Here is a 13,750-nt window from a genome sequence, read left to right as displayed (position 1 = left end):
CAACATGGCGATAAAGAAAGGGTAGGTTAAATCATCTTTTAAATGCAGTCTGAAGGTGGGGGGGAGGGAGGGCGATGACCTAAACAGCCACTCCAGTGTTAGGAATACATGTTTGTATTCCTAATATTATAGTGTTCCCTTAACCCCTTAAGGACCAAACTTTTGGAATAAAAGGGAATCATGACGTGTCACACACGTCATGTGTCCTTAAGGGGTTAAAGGGACACTATAGTCACCTGAACAACTTTAGCTTAATGAAGCAGTTTTGGTGTATAGAACATGCCCCTGCAGCCTCACTGCTCAATCCTCTGCCGTTTAGGAGTTAAATCCCTTTGTTTATGAACCCTAGTCACACCTCCCTGCATGTGACTTGCACAGCCTTCCATAAACACTTCCTGTAAAGAGAGCCCTATTTAGGATTTCTTTATTGCAAGTTCTGTTTAAGATTTTCTTATCCCCTGCTATGTTAATAGCTTGCTATACCCTGCAAGAGCCTCCTGTATGTGATTAAAGTTCAATTTAGAAATTGAGATACAGTTATTTAAGGTAAATTACATCTGTTTGAAAGTGAAACCAGTTTTTTTTTACCATGCAGGCTCTGCCAATCATAACCAGGGGAGGTGTGGCTAGGGCTGCATAAACAGAAACAAAGTGATTTAACTCCTAAATGACAGTGAATTGAGCAGTGAAATTGCAGGGGAATGATCTATACACTAAAACTGCTTTATTTAGCTAAAGTAATTTAGGTGACTATAGTGTTCAAAATAGTCAAAATAGCTTCTTTTCTCATGTTAGGAAATAATCCAGATAGTAATACTTCCAGCATGCCTAATGTATTGATTTACACGATACTCTGGGCATCTTGACCAATCAACTGAAACTCCTTTCCTATCTACCAATTACAAACAAAGTACAAAGACTTTAAGACAAAACTGAGCAATCCGTTTTTGAAAGTGAACCCATGTTAATAAGCAGTAAATAATATGGATAATAATTAAAAGGTTTCTCACCACTACATTATATAGCAAAGTAAACCTGTCACTCAAACAAATGTTTTAAGACATTAAACCTATATCTACAATAGCCAGATTGTAACAAAATTCATAGATTGAGATATACTTTTAAAAAATAAATACTGTTTTCTGTACACAAAACTGTGATATGTTTGAAATAAAGGAACACTCCATGTACCATAACTACAGCAATGTACTAATATGATTTTACATTTACCATGGTATGGTGCCAAGGCAGTCTTGGCACCATAACCACTACAGCTGTGGATTATTCTTCTAAACTTAACAGTATTGAAGCTCACCAAGAAAAGACTTTTCTGATATGTTTAACAATATTCAGATCCCCTTTACAGGAAAATCTGAATAGAGACATCAGACAAACCATATTTTTCTTCAGGATTGAAAACAAAACTAGGGTAAAATTGTTAATTGTTTTGTCACATTTACTTACTTATCTCTTTACTTGTTTCTATTAAGTAATTTTATTTCCGTTTTGATAAAAACAGCAAGGGAGCCTTGTAATACCACAGAGCTAATTAACACGGAAGTGAGTTTATACCAAACTGGGAAATGTCACACATTAGCATATCACAAGAAGCCCTTTCTATTCAGAACCTTTTACTTTGTCTCCCTGTTTCTCTAGTAGGTACAAGATCACTGAAATGCATATTCTGGCTTGTTCTCACCAGTCTAATCCCCATGTTATACTTTTAAGGTTCTAAGCCTGGAGCATTGTTCCTCAATGCTTCCCAGTAGGGTGTTTTCCACACAGAAGTGTCCTCAGCAAACTTCAAGGCCTGATAATTGCTTTCATATTATTATTTCATGCCAAATTATTTTACTTTTAATAAAAGCTTACAGCAACAAATATGTCTAATGTTGACATATTTAGTGATAAAAGAAAAGTAACAGGATTGAAAGTACAGTCTTTGTTGCAGGATGTAGAAGCTGCTAAGACATTTTGGGAGACTTTCATCTCTTTCCTTTTGTTTTTAAGGATCACATAATAGATTATGTTTTTTGAATTTTATATATGTTGTGATATGTTCTTCACAAATATGAAAAAAAAAAGTTTATTCTAATAAACTCTATCAATATGCGGGACTCCCAATCGTCACAGTTTTGGCGGGACAGTCCCAATTTCAAGATCTTGCCCGGTGTCCTGATTTTGTCTATCCTCAAGCAGCAAATTGCGAGAGTATCATTAGACGCGCTCATACTGCAATGGGCAGTAGGACCATGCATAAAGTATCAGCACAACCAAAGTTACAAAATCAGTTGGCTACAACAGACAAAACAGTAAGATGGGATACACTGATAATCGATTTTAAAAATACAGACAATTCAAAAAAATATCTGTGGAAAAAATTTGCTGAAATTCTCTCTAACTTAATTATGTTGGTTTAAAAAATAAATGCTAATTTCTTGACAAGAACCTACAGCTTATAGTTTAATTAAAAAATCTCATTGTACCATAATATATTTGCTCAAACAGATGTTCTGGAGCTAACTCCCCATGTAATTTCTGATTTTTTTTTATTTATTTTGTGATTTGTTATTTAGAATATTTTGCTTCTATTTGAGCAAACTGCATGAGGTGCACTTATGTTACTGATACTCAAGGCATTTCAGCAATTGATGCACTCATATCTACTCAAGTATCCTGACATTCAGACTTGTTGAGAGTCCTGTCACAAAAACTATGACGTCTAGTTTTATGTCCCTTATAAACCTGTTTATTGCAACCAGCCCAACCCACTCAGCAGTGGTTGCAAAGCTCTTATTGCCTCAATAAAACCTGAAAATCTTTTCAACATCAGAATGTACTGACACATGAATGCAGAGGTATACAACAGTAAAATATGTTAGTGCTCAAAGCCAGTTATATTCTTTGTACTTTTGCGTTTATCTCAAGTATTCCAAGGTTATCGACATCACTTGTTAATTTTTTTTTTCAAAGCCATTTAGGTATTCATTTCACCAACAACTTTTTTTAAAAAAAATGTTTAACTGATGTGGCATTATATGTATATTAAACACATAAAGCCCAAGCATTTTTTCCTATAAATTATATTAGTGTTAAACAAAAGAAATCACATATTTGTACTATAGACCATTCTTCTACTCGTTCTGAATATGTACACAGTGATAGATGAACAAATCTGATCAATTATTTTGTGCTCATTTTTTTTTTATCATTAATTATTATTTTGAAAAGCACATTTAGAAGCATATGATAATATGACATTTTTAAATATAATAAAAGACAGAATGTAAATTTTAGGAGGCAGAATGATACTCTATATTTTTACCTATAACGAAAATGACCAGGTTTTTATTAAGAGGTTTTAGTATCCATAGCTGCCTTTTTAAATTTAGTGTAGAAATAGCTAGCAATTCCACTGAAAATGTCTATGTTTAAAGTAAAACATTTAGAAAAGGCTTTCCTCAGTCTTTCTAAAAGCATGTCGCCAATAATGCACAAGTTATGACTACTTGGGATACAGCAGGGCAGAATATTTGTACTTTATAACATAAATTCAGAATAATAACTTGCTGATCTCTAATAAAACTCCAATTCAGACTAAAATATATAAAACAAACTAGGCTTCCTATAAGAATTTTGAAAATATAATTTAATTTGTTTACATAGTCTTTGGAAATTCAGAACATAACTTAAGAAGGTATTTACAATTCAAATATAATAATTTTAATGTCTTGTAATCGGAGACCTTAGGATGGGTTTGTTTAAATTAACCCTGTCATGTTTTTTTTTTCCCAGTTTGATTTGACTTTCCATATGCCCCCTGTACTTTAATGATTGTATCCCCCACACCCTTGCCATTATTTATGTTTAGTATTTTTTTTTCCTTGGTCCAGATCTCAATATCTGGGTGCAGCCATTTTGTTCTCCTCTGCCTATGTCTCTGCTGTTTGCCCTTCTGTGGGATTGGTTTTAGTGATGAATTGTTGGTAAATTTGCTTGGCAAATGAAACGCGTACCTTGCCTAAGCTCCACTCATTGTCAAATTTTGTAAACTTGACTGCTAGACAAGAGGAAAAAAGTATTTTATGTAAACTAGGGCTCTTGGGAAAAGATAAGAGATTTGGACACAGTAAGCTATATAGAAGCAGATTAGATAAAGTTTATTTTTGGTGATAGGACCACTAGGTAGGTTGGATGAATAAAAATAGCTTTATTTAGCATTATGGAAGGTAATTGTGAAAAGCTAATTCATAATTAATATTTATTCACAATGTTTCAACTATACATGGATTATCTGTTTAGTTATGATTTATATTAGTGTGAAAGTTTTATTAATTAATGTAACAGCAAGCCGAGCAGATTTGACAACAAACTTGTAACTAAGGACCAAAAATGTCCAATCTGGGCAGGACATATCTTTAATATTTTAAATTGCAAAAAAAAAGCACACTTACAGTATAATCTGGTAAAGTAAAAATTTCCCGGAATTCAAAGTAAATTTCAAAATCAAAGTAAAAGTTGACTTGGAGAACTTTTCCAGTTCAACTTACCGTAAATTTGAAATTCACTTTGAATTTTCAACAATTTTCATCTTAGTAAATAACCTCTATAATGTGTATAATACCAATTACAGGGAGTGTAATTCAAGTACATTTTAGATAAACTCATGGCAGGCCTCCTGACCAGTCCAATTTCGAAGGACAGTCCTGATTTTCTGCTCCTGCCCCGCCAGACTGATTTTTTCCCCCAGGTTTCTCACTTATGGGGACATCATGGAACTGTCCTCAACAAGCATAGTGGAACATTAGTCATGTTCACGCTATGATCAGGGCATTATGACCCTGTAGAGAGCTCTCTGCTTATTTCACCCTTGGTAGGCCGGCCTACTTTATTATCAGGCAGCCTGACATGCATTCACGCGAGGCTGAGTACAAATTCTATGGGTAGACCTGACCTCTTTCGGCATAGCCAGGGATATGGACCCTGTCACTGGCCCTCCTTCTTTTACACCTTGCCGAAGTTGGGAGGTAATTAAAGGCAGTTTCCTTGATAAGAACAGCAAATTACAACAAGTAAAAAGCCTTGGGTCTATACAAACTAATTTCTAAATGCATTTACTATAAAGGCCCATTTAGAATAGTTTAATATAGTCAGTATAGCTTTATATGTACCTTGTGGTATATTCACACACTAAAGATTCTGAACTTGAAAGCAAAGTAGAAAAATGGTTGTTGTAAAAATGTCCTCTCTACAAAAAAGGGGAATAATTGTGAAGCATGGACACAATTATTTGAACTTGAAACTTTTTCCAGCTTCGATATTACAGCCTAAACTTTGCAAATCGGTTGTCAGGTTACCAAAAGAATAAATATTTTGTAACTAAACCCACTGGTGTTTTTGAAGAGCAATGGAATGTTTTTGAATCAAAAATGACCAATTCAGTTACATGTATTAATTAGCTATTCATTTGCTTTCCCAGCATTGCCACGTTTATCAAAAGAACCTGGCGAGAATAATTTCAAGGTTAAGCCATTTTGTGAAGTCATTTGTTTAATACCACAACACAAAACTATAAACAGCTTTCAGGCTCTGTAGTTGCAAAACATGAACTTTGTCACAGGTTCCCAACCTCTATATGAGGGAGTAACTTACACATAACATTTGATCTGACTCCATGGAAGATCAGATTAAATTCATGGTATGACAAAAATACTTGAAATCGTTTTAAGGAATTTCCCTTCGTAATTAAAGGAATGAACATAGCGCTGGGAAACCAGCAAACTAAAACATAAAACTATCTAATGATAACAATAAATCTGTTTTAATTCAGTGTTGACACTTCTAAGTCTTTTTTTACATAGTGGATGACCAAGTACCTGGTTGGAAGCATTAAATATTTTTTAGTCATCACACTGAGTCATTATATTTTTATTTCATTCCTGTAAATATTTTAGAGATATTTCAATACTACAACATCTAGTGCAGTGATGGCTAACCTTGACACCATAAATGGTTTCTGGACTACATTTCCCATGATGCTCAACTAGCTTTTATACTCTAAAAGCTAACTGAGCATCATGGGAAATGTAGACCAGAAACAATTTATGGTGTCAAGGTTAGCCATCACTGATCTAGTGAGCTCTCTAATCTAAATGCACCTCCAGTGTTCTCTTCATTACCTTACCCAAAGCCTGGTCCAATAATGTCAAATTATAGTTAGTTAAAATAGGTGCTTCTATACACATATAGATAATGTAGATTTATAACGCTTATGTTGGCTATATCAAAATATAGCTTAATAACACAAATGTAACAAAACTAGAGAACTCAATTATGAAATCTAAAATATGAAGTGCTGTATAATAATGGATAAAAATCTTTAAAAATTTACAGCCACCATATTCCTGCCAACCTGTTAATTCAGTTTTGGATTTCTTACACCCACATTTATGGTACACATTCGTTACATATGGTTACGTAGGCTGAAAAGAGACATGTGTCCATCAAGTTCAACCTGGACAAAGCAGAGCCAGAAACGGGAATAAGCAAACAGCACTCAGAAGCAGAAGTTATGGTGTTAGGGTAAGAATTTAAGAAAAGAGAAAAGTACTGAGACAATCTTTTATATGTCTCCAGAATAAGATTCAAGTTGAAAAGTCCAATTGGATGTAGAAGAATGGAAGAAGTACAGGAGTTCCTTGCCCATTTATATTAGCCTTGATCATCAATATAATTATTAGATCTACCAATGGTGAAACCATTGGTGTGGGTCTCAAGCCAAAGAAGCCTGCAGAAAATATTCCTTGGTTATTTAAAGGAAATCTATGAAAACTCTAGCTGCAATACTTTGGTTCTCCATTATAGTCATGAGGTCCCAAGCAAACCAACAACCATATCAGATAAAACTACGGACCCTAAATGCGTATATGCATTAAGTATATTCGACAATGGGTTGTGAATAGATAAGTCTAAATCATGTTATTGTAGATCTTCTTGGCCAATTTTGAATTCTATCTTCCATAAATTTAACAGATGGTCTATCTTAAGCTTCACACTACAATTTTTTTTTTATCTTGCCATCATTTTTTTTATATTCAATTTCAATAGCAAAATCCGCTATAAAATACAATCCAGGGCTATTTGCTTTTCTGAAACGCAATTCCAACAAGTACTTGCTTTTCCAGTGCAAAACAGATAAATCTATTGTCCTGGGGGAACTCTGTGAGGTCTTCTTGGAAATCAGTGCTATTTTTACAGACAACAAACAAATGTGAAGACAATGTTATCATAGGAAACAAGAATTTGGATGGACACTGGAAAGTCAACAAAAATGGGTACTTAGTTTAGGCTTTTTGCAATTATTTTAGGAGACTCCAACTGCACACAATATTCACAGATGTAAATAAGCAAAATAACATTTGTATTTTTTTACACTTATCTCAACAAAATATGAACATTGCATTTAAAGGCACATTTTAAATACTAAAATCACTTCATTGTAAAGAAGTCATTTGTGGGGCAACAATGCTGCCCCTGTAGCCCAGTAGAAGCAAGCAGTGCCATTTAACAGAAATGGCACTGTTTACATTTTGAAATCCCCTTGTGTGTAGAGACTGTCTTCAGATGGCCACAGAGGGATTTGAACTAAGATTCAATAATTGTATCTATTTCATGTGCAGCATCAGCATGCACATAGCGGTGTGTACTGTTAAAGAAGCATTGTAGTGATGGATCACGTCAGTGTTCTCAATAGTCCTACAACAAAAACATTTAATACGACAAAACTCATCAAGATTAAAGGCCATGTATTTGGAAGACCAGGCAGCACTGATGAGTCATTTTCTGCACTCAAATAAAACTAAATTTAATGTTGATTTTAAACATTTTCTAAAGGGGTTCCTTTAATCTAAAAATAGCTTTATTTTTGGAGTGGGTTAACAGATTAATCTGTAAAACGTTAAGAGTTAATAAGTATTTCATTTAGCATCAACGCATATTTTAAATTTGTTTAAATACTTTTTATGTTTAGGGTATAAAGGCATCACTTTTTCAAAGTTTCCTCTCTTAACCCTTTATAATCCTCTTTTTCTAAGCTTGTATTCCTCAGGTCTACAAAGAATTTTTCTGTTGTAAGGTCAGACATTATAATTGATATGCTTAATCTTCCAAGGCCAGATATACAAATATTCTGTGCCAATTTCCTTCTTCTATGGAATCTAATCAATATAAGCACCAGTCTCCAGCAAATTCAATCAATTTTCACACCGACCCTTTATGACCTCTGAAGATCCCTTTTTCCAATTCAGAAACCGTATCAGGGATGTAACCATCACTCCTCTTCTCTGAAAAAGAGGCACAGAATAGGCTGTCAGAGGGACCTATATGCCTGGACAGCTCCTGCTGTCTCGTCTAGATCTTGTAAAATTAAGACCAGGTCTTAAAGGCCTTCTGGGTAAAGATAAATGAACATACATACAGTAATTGTAGCCCCCTATTAGAAAAAAAACAAAAGGTGTCATGCAGTGACTGAGTACGCACTGGAAGGGTGAAGACACATCAAAGGCTACAAGGCTTGTCCTAAGTCTTAGTGTAATTGTCAATTAACCATGCATAAGACAGACAATACCATGACAACGCAAGGCTGCATGCTGTTGCATTATTGTAACTCCAGAGAACAACACAGAAAACAGCTGACTTTGCTGACAGTGTACTTTTGGGGCATCTTGTAAGCAATCTGTCTGTGATAAGAGAGGCAAACTTCTCCAATACACTCCTATTATGTAGTACATTCCTGAATTAGGGTCACTATTTGGTCATCCTGTAAAGATACAACACAGCTCAAGACTCTGACCTGTATCTCACCAATGGAATAAAGAAGAGTAGATATTGCCTAGTGTCAATGTGTACTCAAACTAGTGTTTATAATGCTGAAAGTAGTTTACAAGTTGTTATATTCTGCATTTTTTTTTTAATTTTTGATATGCAATAATGTTGTTGGTTTATACTACAGGAAGATAAAACCATTGTGTGTGTATCACTCATGAAACCGGTACTGGTAAACACAAAAAAAAAAGTAAAAAATTCAGAGTTTCTTAAAAAGATGAAATCTAAACTATGTTACAATGCCTGAGACATAAATAAATTGAAATAAAAAAAAAAACAAAAACAAAAAAAAAAACCCAAGAAAGACTTCTGAAGGTTTGAAACTGGGGCATTGGTTTGCAGAGGGGACCTGCATTACTGCCAACGTCCATAGAGTGAGGCCTGTCTGAGATGGTGTCAGGAACCATGTGCCAACCAAGCTTAGTGCCCTTCCCCTCTCAGAGCAGAACAAAGTGCTGTTAAATCACAATGCCCATGGGATGAATGTCTTGAGTGCACTTTGCGCAAGTCATGTGTGTCTAATATCGGCTGAGGACAATTCCCATGGATTGATGAGACAAGACCCAGAAATTGGAACTGTTCGGCCAAACCAAGGACCATTGGAAGCAAATTCCCATGCAGAGAGTTTGTGTATCTTCCACATTATCATTAGATTCATCCAATCTGGATGACTTTGATAGGGTGAGAGTGCTGGCGGCAGGTTAACCCATGTGATAATAGAGCAGGTTAACCTATGTGATAACGGAAGTTACACTATTCTCATGGTATTGCACAGAAGGCCTCAGACCCCTAGATCCTGCCACATTGTTTACCTAGTCTGCTAGTTTCTGTCCCCAGGCACAATGTATTACTGAACTCCATCTTCATGTCTTCTCCCTGCACAGATAATACTATGCAACATTTATTATTTATTTTGCGATACACTTATTTTCGACAGAATCAATGGTGTGATACATCCAGGAAAAACTCTATTACTATTAATAGCTGGTTTTCCATTTCAGACTTTAAGATTATTAAGAAACAACTCAAGAGAAAAACAAAACAAAAACTGGTCCATTGCTGCTTCAAGCGGTTTGTCCTGTGATTTTATTTATATGCCTGTGCATTACATGCATCAAAGGGGATCACACAAACATTTATTATTTCACAGTTTGAAAAATGTATTGGAATTACTAATATACCACATGGGAAAAAGGCAACTAGGCAGAACTACTACAATTCTTGGCCATAATATCTGTTCAAAGAATCCACTTTGATATTGACTAAACTGCTGAAAACACCTGCACATCAAACACCACACGATATATAGGGCCTACTTCTCAAGTTGGACACTATGGGAGGCAAACAACCCAAAATTCCAAATGCAAAAACAAACTGCATGGCCAAGAGTATAATAAATGGACATGAGCATGTGCAACAATATTTATTGTGGTCTGCATATGCTATGGCCTTGGTGGAAGGCTGGCAACTTGTGATGCCAACTTTTCCCTAAAAAACATTTCATGTGACTCTTTGATACCTCAGTTCAACAGTCATTCAGTTTTCTTATAATTTATTTATAAAGTGTTGCAGCAGGAAGCCTATGGTGAGGTCGGTCTTGCTTTCAAGTACACCCTAGAGAGCATGTACAAATACAATGTTCCCCATTTAAAGCAAGCACTGACTCTTTCACTGACGGATACAATGTGAATCATTTTCAGGGATTTTTCAGTGTTCGCAAATCCAGTGTTTTCCAGAGCTCAGTAGAAAAAGTACACTTATTTTAATGTCCACTGTTAAAGAGACTATAACTTTTATATATTGAATTAGCAGTGCTCCACTGTGTCCCCCTGGGAAGCCACCTTGATAAAATTACATTGTTTTATAAATTATACATAAGGAAAAGTAGTGACTATTTTCTTATGTAGAAACTGCATGTTGACAAAGATAACAAAAGGTGGAGCTTCAATCAAGATCTACATCATTTGTCAACTTTGTCATTAGTTGTAATTTCTTACCTAACTCCAGGCTTGCGTCACCTCCTCCCACCGAGGACGTGACGCGATTTGGAACAACTGGGCATGTGCTCGTCTTAGAGAGGGCAAAGTTATGGAGCTGCCAAAAGTGGATTTACCAGTTTGGCTGCGCCATACATGAAAACCCGACGAAACTGTCAGGACACAGAATGGAAAGTAGCAGTAGGTCACAGGTTAAGAAAGTCTGGGGTGGTGGAGGAGCATTATAAAGTGACCCTTAGCCCATGTAATGAAAAGTACTAATTGCTTATTAATATTCTCCCTGAGAGTGGCATCATTCTGGTATATTGAGGTAATATGCATTTGTCTTGAGAGACCTAGACCCGGATATATAAAATATCTTATAAACTAATAGTCGGGAGCTTATTAAAACAAGTCCGTTCATCAGAAAGATCAGTTCTGGGAAAGAAGAGATTGTGACCCAACTCTGACCCTGTTTTGACCTTTGTGCTTGTCAGAAGTCTGCTTTCATTTGTTTGCCACTTGAGTTGGATGTCATGTAGATTACAGGTAGAAGAACAATGGTGTTCTTATCATACAATGCCTTTTACCAGCTACTCACTTTATCCCGTCACTAGCTATCTTCTACAGTCTGATTGTTTTGGTATTTTATACACACAGAGTTTTCTTTACATAATTTTTCCTCCAGACATAAATGTTATCACCTGGATGTAGATCAACAATAGAACACTGTTGCTCATGTCCCCTGATTAAATGGATATGCCAATATACCTTTCTAACAAAAGGTACAGATAGAACATCAACAAAATCAATAATAAAAAAAAACCAGCATCCATCCTGTAAATATAACCTTAAAGGCTATCACAATACGCTTAGCCTACAGATATCTACATACATTAAAAAAATAAAAATTAAATACATGTATTAAGTCAAGTTACCGATACACAAACGCAAATAATTTACATAACTTGCAGAGAGCAGACACTATTATAAAAAAGATAGACATGTAGAAAGGAAAAACAATTTAAATTGTAGCCAAAAACAGAAGGTGACGATTTACTATATTTTTAGTGAGATACAGGCCAGATACAAAAACACTATTTGCTAGAACATGTCAACAGGTGCCAGGCCAACTAAATGCATAAACCATGTTAGGATAACCAATTAATGTATATCAACAACAACCAAAAATATATTTTTGCAGCCTATAGTTTGTTTTCAATTGCAATAACACTGACCAATCACATTTGGTAATGTAAGTTTATGTAGACAGTTGTATGTTTCTTACTAGTGTCTCGCCACTCATGTGAAAAAAAATTCCTCAATATAGTAATCACGGAGCGTATCTTGAAAATGGAATTCTGACGAAAGGGGCACTGTAAGCTTCATAATGATTGCAGTGCATTGCAGCAATTATGGCGTGAGGAGCATGAATGCAATGTCTCCCCATTTGTTGTCATATAATTTTGGATTAGTTTAATTTAAATCAGAGTTGTTCAAATGTGTGCAGCCCGGGCCTATATCGTTGGGAACTTATGTGTTAGACAAGTGGCAAACCGTGGCAGGGTTGCAGATGACAGGAGCATAGTCAAAACAATATACAGTGGTTTTACATAAAACCAGGCTTAAGACTCTTTGCCTCTCTACACTGACCTGAAGTGGTTATGATGAGATGAATAATGAAAAAGTTTCTGCCTAGAGAACAATTGAATATGCCTCACACACCAAAACTATTTTTGGTATGTTTTGGCATTATATTCACGTTTTATCCTCCCTGTACTTTAAATCAGGAAAACGATTTGTAAAAAGAGGAGGTGTGGCTACAGGGGCAGTGTTATGCTGCAGAGAGATGCAAATCTTTTTATTATTAATATGAGGACAAAACTTGTCAAACGCACTTGAGTTGTGTTAGCAGCCAGAATATAGTATCTATCTGGCAGCATACAGTGGTCCATAGCTGCCTGGCACAAGAAAGATGAAAGAGGGGCAGAAGTAGTAAGAGGACATACTCGGGTTAAGAATCTAAAACTCTGTGCTTTATACTTCTGCTGTAAGCTGTATATTTACAGAAACAGAAGGTTTGCAACCATGCTAACTTGTTGTAAGTGGAGATAAGCTGTTTCGGGGACAACGTTTCCAAGTTATGTCTTTTCAGTTCACAGGGTAGGTTGGAAGGGGGATATATATTCAGCTAGCACCATTCATATACAATTATTTTTAATTAATGGGGAAGGCTTACAGTGTGCTTTTACCTATTACCGCATTTCAAAAACAAGCACCTGCACAGGAACAGCTGTTTCAGAGTAGCAAGTCAGGCCCCTTGTTGGCCACATACCACCGGCACGCAGTTTTATGTACTTTCACTAGCATGGTAAAATCCCTACCTTCTTACAGAAAGGACCATACGCACTGTGTGTTCCTCCTCCCAAGTGATAACCAAAGCTACAGTTCTCATTTATCCTTCTTAACATACTTATCATGATTGTAAGATGCACATTTAAAAAAAAATATTATGAAAATGCTAACATGAAACTCAAGAAATTGTAGAAGTGCAGTTTTTGCATTCCTACCTTGCAGTTTGCTTGGAGGAGAAGAGCTTTGTTGAGTGTGGTGTGGCGATGCATGTGACAGGAGAGGGTTCATGCTATGAGAGTGTGGTGTTCCAGTGCTGTAAGCGTCCATAGCCAGTTTCTGACGAAATGCTTCTTCTTTCCTTCTGTTTGCAAACCAGTTATAAACACGTACTTCTGTGACCAAGTTTGACCCTAGTCCATGTGCCTTTGATGGAGAAACACCACGCTGAAGACACTCTGCTCTATTAAAAAAAAGAACCAAAAGGGTTAATATTAACTCTTTAAGGACGGAGGCAATTGTACAAGTTCTGAACCAAA

The 13,750-nt window shown here is 35.8% G+C and overlaps 1 protein-coding gene across 2 annotated transcripts in view; it reads right to left on the bottom strand.

Moving 5' to 3' along the window:
* Positions 1-13,750, bottom strand: part of HNF1B (HNF1 homeobox B) — a 45,345-nt gene that overhangs the window by 17,974 nt on the left and 13,621 nt on the right. For both annotated transcript variants that reach the window (XM_063452735.1, XM_063452742.1), the window contains exon 4: positions 13,430-13,674. In XM_063452735.1, the coding sequence (XP_063308805.1) occupies positions 13,430-13,674 (245 nt within the window). The remainder of the gene's footprint in view (positions 1-13,429; positions 13,675-13,750) is intronic.

Source organism: Pelobates fuscus, chromosome 1, assembly GCF_036172605.1.
Source record: "Pelobates fuscus isolate aPelFus1 chromosome 1, aPelFus1.pri, whole genome shotgun sequence".
NCBI classification, from domain to species: Eukaryota; Metazoa; Chordata; class Amphibia; order Anura; family Pelobatidae; genus Pelobates; species Pelobates fuscus.
The sequence above is the reverse complement of the archived record's forward strand: the minus strand, read 5'-3'. Positions and strand labels throughout refer to the sequence as shown.